Source organism: Macaca thibetana, chromosome 1 (genome assembly GCF_024542745.1).
Source record: "Macaca thibetana thibetana isolate TM-01 chromosome 1, ASM2454274v1, whole genome shotgun sequence".
Classification (NCBI taxonomy): Eukaryota; Metazoa; Chordata; class Mammalia; order Primates; family Cercopithecidae; genus Macaca; species Macaca thibetana.
The window spans coordinates 31167547-31176196 of record NC_065578.1 but is presented as its reverse complement, the minus strand read 5'-3'; the positions used below and the strand labels follow the sequence as shown (position 1 = coordinate 31176196).

Here is an 8650-nt window from a genome sequence, read left to right as displayed (position 1 = left end):
CAGTAGGAAGTGAGCAGCAGGGCCCCGAGTCTGTCCTGGCCAGAAGCAGAAGATGAAAGCAGCCAGGCTCAGAATCTAAGAAAAACCTTTATTCCCAACAGGTCTCCCATTCCACTTCCCCTAGATAACTCCTTAGCCACAAATTTGTTTTGTTTTTTTGAGACCATGTCTCGCTCTGTCGCCCAGGCTGGAGTGCAGTGGCATCATCTTGGCTCACTGCAACCTCTGCCTTCTGAGTTCAAGCGATTCTCCTGCCTCAGCCTCCCGAGTAGCTGGGACTACAAGCATGGGCCACCACACTCGGCTAATTTTTGTATTTTTAGTTGAGATGGGGTTTCATTTCACCATGTTGGTCAGGCTGGTCTCAAACTCCTGACCTCAGGTGATCCACTCGCCTTGGCCTCCCAAAGTGCTGGGATTAGAGGCATGAGTCACTGTGCCCGGCCCCTTATCAACAAATTTGGATTGAGCCACAGGCATTGAAAGCGTGTCCTTCCTGCTTCCCTATACTCATGCCAGCTCTCTACTCCAGCTTCTCTTGGTCCTACTAGCCACCAATGGCCAGGGGCAGGAGCAGGAGGCAGAGCTGGTCAGGGAGGTAGGGTAAGGTCTTGTCTCACTGCCCTTTCATAGCATTCCCCTTTGGAACTTGATCCTCTCCAGGCTTCAGGGTCTAGCCAGGTGGTCCTGTTTTCCATGGCCTGTCCCTCCACTGTTCCTCTCCTGTACAGCCTGCCCCTGTAGAAGACAGGATCTCAGGTGACTTTGATCTCCATGGTATAGTCCTCTGGTTTTTTTGTCCTTCGTGACTAGGCTCATAGGAGGTTCCATCTCTGGAGCTTCTGTCAGTGGGGATCTGGCCTTTGGGTGGTTTAGTCCTCCAGAGATCGAGGACACTATGCTCTGGCCCTGCCAAGGTCTCATCCCAGATGATGTGGTCCCCTGAGAGGCCCAACTCTTGTGTCCTGGCTGTTCGGCAGTCAGGCTCTTTGTGGTCTAGTTTTCTGGGAGACGTCTCCTTAATATTTGCGTCCTCATAGAGTGCAGACAGCTGTGTCCTGGACTTCCTGGGACAATGGTCCCTAGGTTTTAAGCCTCTGGGAATCTGGTCCTCCAGGATTTTCATCTGTAGCAGGCAGGTCCCTCCAAAGGTCTGTCTTCCATCATCTGGCCCTTTGGTGAGCCTGTCCCCCAAGGCCTGGCTGTTTGATGGGGGTCCAGACCGGCTGTAGCATGGTTCTCTGCACTTAGCCCCAGCAATGTTTTTTTGTGTAGTGGCCAAACATCCTGGGGATCTGTGGGCTGATTTGACCCTCTGACAGGAGTCATTCTCCTGTTCTCGCTCTCCAGCGGTCCTGTCTCTGTAGGACTGGTCCTCCAGTGCTGGCTCTCCAGCGGTCCTGTCTCTGTAGGACTGGTCCTCCAGTGGTGGCTCTCCAGCGGTCCTGTCTCTGTAGGACTGGTCCTCCAGTGGTGGCTCTGCAGCGGTCCTGTCTCTGTAGGACTGGTCCTCCAGTGGTGCGCTCGGTTGTGACTGGTTCCTCTCACAGGTCTGTTCCCCATGTTCTGGGCACACACCGGGCTCCTCTCTGATCGGGCCTGCCTCTGGGAATCTCAGTCTTTGTTTGAGAATTAGGTACTGTTGGAGGAGAGAACATACATTGTACCAAGTAGGCCTGCTTGGGCATGGCAGGAGGTCTCTCCCAAAACCCCCACCCTTGACCCTAAATGTTCTGAAAGAGTTCCAGGGTAGTGTTACCTCCTTACGGCTATTGATGGCCTGTTGCAGCCACAGCAATTCCATGGCCAAGTGGCTGCAGTGGTACTGAAGTTCTTGAAGCTGAGGTTGGCTGTGGGGCAGTCTTGGATCTGTGGCTTCTGTGAAGGAGGGAAGAAAGGAAGGAGAAAACCTTGAGGGAGCAGACCCTGGGAAATGGCCTAGCCTTAGACTTTGGAAACTCCTTTCCCACCACTGCCCAACCATGTGATGGCCCTATTCCGGCAGAGGGAAGATGGGAAAGGGATGCAGCTTATCTAGTGCGAGCCTTTCACTCTTCAGATGGGGAGGCTGAGGCACAGTGAGGGTCAGGGGCTTGCCCTGATCTTGGCAGAGAGGTACCTGGATTCTCCATCCTTGTCATGTCTCTGGTCTCCTCTTGGCTGGGGTTCCTGTTCTGCTCCATCTGAAGCCAGGAGCTGTGATCTCTGCAGACGCTTCCTTGATTTGCTGAGCTCTCTCCTGACTTCTTCAGCACCATCTCCTCCCAGGTGGCCTCTCCCTCAGACTCTTTACATGGGAAGTGCTTCCACAGCCCCTGCTCTGGATTTGCTACCCTGTCTCCTGCTTTCCAGGTCTGATGGGATTTTGCCTTCTGAGAAACAAGAGAGATGTGACAGCCCTAGGGTTAAACCCTTTCAAGTATCTGGGCACCATGATCTAGCAGACAAGTTGCTGAGGGTTAAGGAGTGGGGTGTGAAGAGGTGGGTCTACTGCCTCTTCCAGTGAGAAAAGCTTGTCACCGGGACAAGGTGGGTTCCACCCTGCCCAAGTCCCTCCTTCCCTTCTCTCCTAGGTGTGTTCTACCTCTGGGAGGAATCGCGGCCTGGGAATGCGGCCCTCGGTCCACTGAAGCGTGCCCAGGTCGCCCTCGACCTCCCGTACAATCGCCTCATACTCAGCTCGCAGGCTCTGGAACTGGCGTCGGACCAAGAAGCCCCGGACGCAGGCCTGGTATGGAGAATGAGAGGAAAGAAGTCTCTTATCACGGTAAGAGAGGGGGCATCTCGGAGGACTGTCCTGGAGAGGTCGTCCCGGCGAATGCAAGAGGCGACCCGATGGCGGGGAAAGGATAGGTGGACTGTGCGCTGGGACTCCGGGGGGCTCGAGGGAGAATGCCGGACTGGATGCCCCTCCTCGCCTTAAGGCTCTTCCCGTTTCCCTGATCCCGCACGAGCGTGTGGTGGGAGTGGGGGCGCGCAGGGCAGCGAGTCCGTGGGTCCCAGCTTTCCTCAGCGCGGTTGGGGAGGGTATCTCCAGAGGTTGGCGCGCGGTTAGGGGACCGAACGTGGCAGCGTCTCGCTGGGAGGTCCAGGTACGAGACCCCATGATTTCCCTAAGGGAAAAATCCTGTGCACCCCGCGCCCGCCCTCGCACCTGCAATGCCGACACCTTCCGAACCAGCAGCTTTTGCTCCATGGGACCCAACGGCCCTGCGGCCTGCGCGCCTGCGAAGTGCGTCATTAGTCGGCGTCGTTCCTGAGCATGCGCGGGCGTGGGCCCCGTCCCCGCCGTCCCCACGGCAACCTCCTCCAGTGCAGGGTAGAGGCGTCCTCGCGACAGGCGCACCTGCGTCGCCCCAGCCCCCGACTCCCCCTCCCACAGCCGCAATGTGTACTTGAAGGTACGCGGCGCTGGGCTGTCTCCGCGGAGGCCGGGAGGAAAGGCGCAAGGAGGGGAAGCAGGACACGGAGCCGCTTGCTTGCTTTCTGGTTTAATTCCATCCAACGCCCCCCTCCCCCATAGCACCTGGGGGGCCGCGGAACACCCGCCCGAGTCCGTAAAATGTCACAGTTTGAAGAGAATGAGAGGGGCAGTGTGGGCCTGCGTGGGACACCTACGCAGCAGACTGCTCCTCAGGCTCGGCGTTCTCGGCCAGGTGCAGCTTCTGGCTGTGCCTGTCAAGGATCGTGGCGCTTTGGACCAGTCCTTCCTCCCACCCTGGTCTCCCATCCTGCAAAGGCTTAGTTCCTTCACCTGTGCAAAGGTCCGGGGACGAGGGTCTCGGCCGTCTGTGGACTGAGGTTGCAGTCCCCGCCTGCCCTCTCTCACCCCCTCTCTTCATCCTGATCGTGCAGGTCAGACACACAGGTGTGCGCGCATGCACTCGCGCTCTGTTCTGACTGAGGACCAGGTGAGGTGGTAGTGTAAATTAGTAAAAATAATTGTTAAATGCTGAAAGGATAGGAGGACATCACAAGCTTTGCCATGACTGATATCAGCTAAAGTACTCACAAAGATTTTGATCAGTAGTAAAACATCCCCTGCAACCACTTTTCTTCTAATTTTGGGGAAATTCTAAATTCCTGTACCTGGGTTCGGGCAGCCTGTGGCTAAATCTGACAGGACTGCAAGAGGTGGGGAAGTTGGTTATGTGTGAATACTCCTGGAGGGCTGGGGAGGAGGAAGCTGACCTCTCAGGAACACACACACACACAGACGGGTTCCTTGGAAAGGATACATCGAATTACTTAGGTCTTCCAGCTATCAACAAAGAGAAAAAGGGAGGCTTCTGTTAGGAGGGGAACCAGGCCAGATCCCCAATGCTCTGGGGGCTATCTTCTGGGGAGGTTGAGGGGCCCAGAGCTCTTGGATCCATGCACTCCCACCTTTTCACCCAGGGCCCAGGAATGGCTTTGGGAGTATGTACCTCCTCCACCCCTGGTGCCCCCAGGAACCAAAGCACCCAGACATGAACCTACATTGCTAAGCAGCTGGTCCAGGTTACGGTCAGCCGTCGTCTTCTTCTGCTCCTCTGGCAGCCCCTCAGTGACCCCATCCTCTTCCTCTTCATCGTCCTCCTCCTCCCCACACACATCCAGGCTGAAGTGCAGCCGGGCCAGCTTCTCCTGCATCTCCCGAACGTGCTCCAGCTGCTCAAAGGAGCATTCCTTCCCTGGAATGAAGCCCCTGGCTGAACCCTGGGAAAGATTCCTGGAACCCTGGAACCCTGAAATCCTGGTCCCAGCCATGCCCCATGGACTGGGCCCTCCAGCCCTATCCACAGACCCGCTGACACCAGCCCCCAGGACTCACCGAAGGCCTGCAGCCGGCCCGAGTGGAAATCATTGAGCAGGTTCAGGAGTCCCCCCTCCATCTCATAGACATCGGTCACCTCAGTCAGAAAGGAGTGCTGCAGGGGCGTGCCTGCAGAGCCGCTTCCACCTCCAGCCAGGACTGGGCGGCACTTCTCCTTGCCTACTCTGGATGGGGTGGACATGACCATGATCACAGGGTGGGGGACAGTCAGGCACCTCCAGGCCTTTTGTGCCATCTACCTATGCACTAATTTACCTGCCCATCTGCACTAACTCATCTGCCCGTCTACTCACTAGCATAAATGGGTAAGTTTATGGTTCTCCCTTGGGCACTGGGAAGGGGTGAGGAGGCGTGAAGAGGTCAAAAAGAAGTCTTTTCTGCTAATAACACAGCCAGAGCAGTGCCTGAAAGGGGGTCCCTGGGTTCCTGTCTGAGTGCCTCACTCATTTGTTCTATGACCCTGAGGCAGTCACTTATCCTCCCTAGTCTTCAGTATATGTAGAGACAGCTACTCCCTTATTGTCACCAGGGCTATCTCACCTCCTCCCAAAATATCTTTCTGTCCCTCTTCTTTTTTTTTTGTTTTTTTGAGACAGAGTCTCTGTTGCCCAGACTGGAGTGCAGTGGCACGATCTTGGCTCACTGCAACCTTGCCTCCTGGGTTCAAGCGATTCTCTTGCCTCAGCCTCCCGAGTAGCTGGGATTATAGGCGCCTGCCACTATGCCCTGCTAATTTTTTTTATTTTTAGTAGAGATGGGGTTTCACCATGTTGGCCAGGCTGGTCTTGAACTCCTGACCTCAGGTCATCCACCTGCCTCGGCCTCCCAGAGTGCTAGGATTACAGGTGTGAGCCACCACCCCCAGCCCTCTTCTTTTTTTTTAAATTAAATTTTGTTTGTTTGTTTGAGACAGAGTCTCACTGTCACACAGGCTGGAGTGCAATGGCACAATCGTGGTTCACTGCAACCTCTGCCTTCCGGGTTCAAGCGATTCTCATGCCTCAGCCTCCTGAGTAGATGGGATTATAGGTGCCCACCACCACGCCCTGCTAATTTTTGTATTTTTAATAGAGACGAAGTTTCACCATGTTGACCAAGCTGGTCTCAAACTCCTGACCTCAGGTGATCTGCCTGCCTCAGCCTCCCCAAGTGCTGGGATTACAGGCGTGAGCCACCATGCCCAGCCAACCCTCTTCTATTTAAAAACTGTTTTAAACAAAAACAAAAATACATAGAAAACAAGCCAAACCAATAAACCGAAAAAACTGTCTTAAAATTTCCACTGCTCTCAGGATAAAATTGAATGCCCCTGCCAGTCTGGCCCTCATGCCTTCCCAGTTGCCTTTCCTGCTACTCTCCCCACAGCCTTGAGCTTCATGCCTCTTAGGCAACACAGGGAAACACAGTGGTCTTATTTGGAACAACTGGAGAAACAATACATTGTATTTAGTGGGGAACAAACACGGACACATTATAAGGCAGCATGCAAACTCCCAATCATAAAAGAAAATTCAACAGATAATTCAGATTGTGCCCCCAGGTATTCCCTCACCATTTCCTGTCCCCTGATACTCCAGGGCCCCCAAACCACCTGTGGTTCCTGAAACCTTTCAGGTAATGGCTTTCTTCCATATTTATACCAGGTAAGCCTCTCAGCGTGGAACATTCACTTTCTGGAAGAATTGCTCACTCCCTCCTCTGAGGTGCATCCTCACGCTATGTGATCCCAGGGACCCACCTGGCCCTTTGGCACACAGCTGAGGGTAGGGACTGGGTCTGAGTGAGCTCTTAGTGCTCAGGGGCCTGCTCCAGAAAGCCATCAAGTATTGCTTAGAAACTAAAGGCAGAGGCCCCCCTTGCCTTCCTCTCTACAGTGCAACCCAGAGTTGGGGTCCCTTCTTCTTTGCTTCCCTTCTGTACCCACCTCTTGAACTTGGCCCGCTGCTTGGGGGATGGCAGATGAGGAAGTCCTAGGGCCAAGGAGCCGCTGTGGCTGGTAGGCACAGGGACCCTGCGTAGTGTGCCTGGGGCCTGGGCTGGCTGGGCCAGGCAGGGCTTGGGACTCCGTTTCTTCTTTTTGTCATCCATTGGGCGCTGGCTGGGCCTCAGGCCTAGGAGGGAAGCAACCCCACAAAGATAGCCAGGGGCAGAGTTAGCCCTTTACCCAGAAATCCCTGAGAACTGCACTAGGGAAGGGACCTGGCACCTTCCAGCTTGTCCCCTCATCTGTACAGTAGGGGCAGAGCCAGATGCCAGTGGCTGCTGCTGGGATCGTGTACACTTGAAGGACCTTCTAAGGCCCACCCTAATTCCCCCTAAGCCTGAAAATCTAGGCCCCTCCTGAAAGGGTGGGACCAGACACAATTATCTTGGCGCTACTGGGGCTTCCTGTCCCCGTGGCTGGGGGGCGGGGCTGGCAGAGGAAGTGTAGTGGGAGACAGGACAGCGGTGAGCTGCAGATTAGGGGTGTCTTAACTAAGCCCCATTCTATTTATTAGTGGCCTAAGCAGATGCTGACAAACCCTGTCAGCATGGGAGGGGGACAAGGGGCGGGCGGGGGCGTCTGGGAAGGCCCCAGAGTCTGGGGTAGTTGTAGGAGAAGCCGCGGCACACAGCGCAGGGTTCATTGTGGGTTTCCCCCACATAGACACCGGCATCCCTCCTTTTCCACCCACCCCCAACCGAAAACATTAGGGACTCCCAGAAGTTCCCCCGGGTGTGCTTCCAGCTGCTTCATTTTTCCCGGTCGGAAAGTCCCTGCTGGGCTTCAGCTGCAGCCAGGGTGGGCTGGGTGGTCGGCCCCTGGCTGCCTGGGCCTCCGACAAAGGCTGTGCCTGTGGCTGGGCTGCTCCGCGGTCCCCGGTCCAGCCCCGCTCCCCAAGCCTCTGGTCGGCTGGGGTCCCCTCCTCTGGGGGTCTCACTCCAGGCTGCTGCTACCAAGCCTAACTCCGAATTCTGGGACTGGGGGTGGCGGTGGGGATGGGTGGCGCTTAAGCATTTACACTGGCACATAGCTGGCTGGCACCGACGGGGTCTGCGGGTGTGGGGACGGGAGACAGGAGCGCATCCTTTGCCTCTCCCTGCAGCAGCTTGACCCAATTAGGGACTGGATAGAAGAACTGGAGCCAGAGCCCGTGCTCCCCAGGAGCGGCTGGGGCGACCGGGGATCTATTTCCCACGCCCAGGCTCCAAAGCCATGTGCCAAACTCATCGCTCAGCTCCGGAGCCGCGCTCGAAGACGGAGCGTCAGACCCGCGTCATTCCGCCCCCGCCCTCACTCTCTCAGGGGGCTACTGACCTGGAGGTTTGGGGTCTCGAGGATGCTTCGGTGCAAGGTCCCTCCGCCCTCCGCCCTCTCCTCCCGGGAACACCACCGGGTGAAAGCTAAGCTGGAGGGAGTTCATTTGCATTTAAAGAGAAAGTGACCTTTTCCTTAGCTCGGAGGGGTGAGAAGGGAGGAGCATCCCCGCGTCTGCTAAGCCGTTCCTCTCACTCGACCTCACCTCCCCGCCTGAACCCTGGGGACCCTGTTAGTTGTGTGATGGATATTTTAAAAAGATTTTCCCTTTCCCGGCAGTTTCAGAAAGGAGCTACAGTTCCTTACAAAATGGTGGTGGCTTTGTCAGAAAGTGGGTGGGGCGGGGGAGAGGAGAGACAGACAGAGAGAGAGAGAGAGAGAGAGAGAGAAAGAGAGAGAATGTAAGCATAGAAAAAGCACAAGCAGCAACAGCAGCAGCATCAGGAAGACACTTGGAGCAAAGACAGCCATCAATGGAGTGAGTCCAGTGCCCTGTTGAGCACTTTACGTACATTTCATCCCTGTAACCACCCTTA

At 55.8% G+C, this 8650-nt stretch overlaps 2 protein-coding genes across 3 annotated transcripts in view; both read right to left on the bottom strand.

The window, feature by feature from the left end:
• Window positions 1–68: 68 nt before the first annotated feature.
• IQCC (IQ motif containing C) lies at window positions 69–3236 on the bottom strand. 2 transcript variants are annotated; one of them, XM_050795335.1, is made up of 5 exons: window positions 3155–3236; window positions 2585–2728; window positions 2120–2372; window positions 1760–1878; window positions 69–1639 (listed from the first exon to the last, which is right to left on the bottom strand). In XM_050795335.1, exons 1-5 carry the CDS (start codon window positions 3194–3196, stop codon window positions 674–676), a joined length of 1524 nt encoding a protein of 507 aa, XP_050651292.1. In that variant the 5' UTR covers window positions 3197–3236; the 3' UTR covers window positions 69–673. The 2 variants fall into 2 exon arrangements, with proteins under 2 accessions (XP_050651292.1, XP_050651303.1); XM_050795346.1 differs by having other exon boundaries at window positions 2120–2369; window positions 3155–3234.
• A 239-nt stretch (window positions 3237–3475) lies between these two features.
• The window catches only part of CCDC28B (coiled-coil domain containing 28B), a 52156-nt gene continuing 46981 nt past the window's right edge, over window positions 3476–8650 (bottom strand). The window contains exons 2-7 of the mRNA XM_050796385.1: window positions 8115–8188; window positions 6741–6927; window positions 4814–4980; window positions 4480–4673; window positions 4239–4261; window positions 3476–3669 (exon numbers count right to left, since the gene is read on the bottom strand). Of these exons, the coding sequence (XP_050652342.1) occupies window positions 3615–3669; window positions 4239–4261; window positions 4480–4673; window positions 4814–4980; window positions 6741–6904 (603 nt within the window). The 5' untranslated portion in view covers window positions 6905–6927; window positions 8115–8188 and the 3' untranslated portion in view covers window positions 3476–3614. The remainder of the gene's footprint in view (window positions 3670–4238; window positions 4262–4479; window positions 4674–4813; window positions 4981–6740; window positions 6928–8114; window positions 8189–8650) is intronic.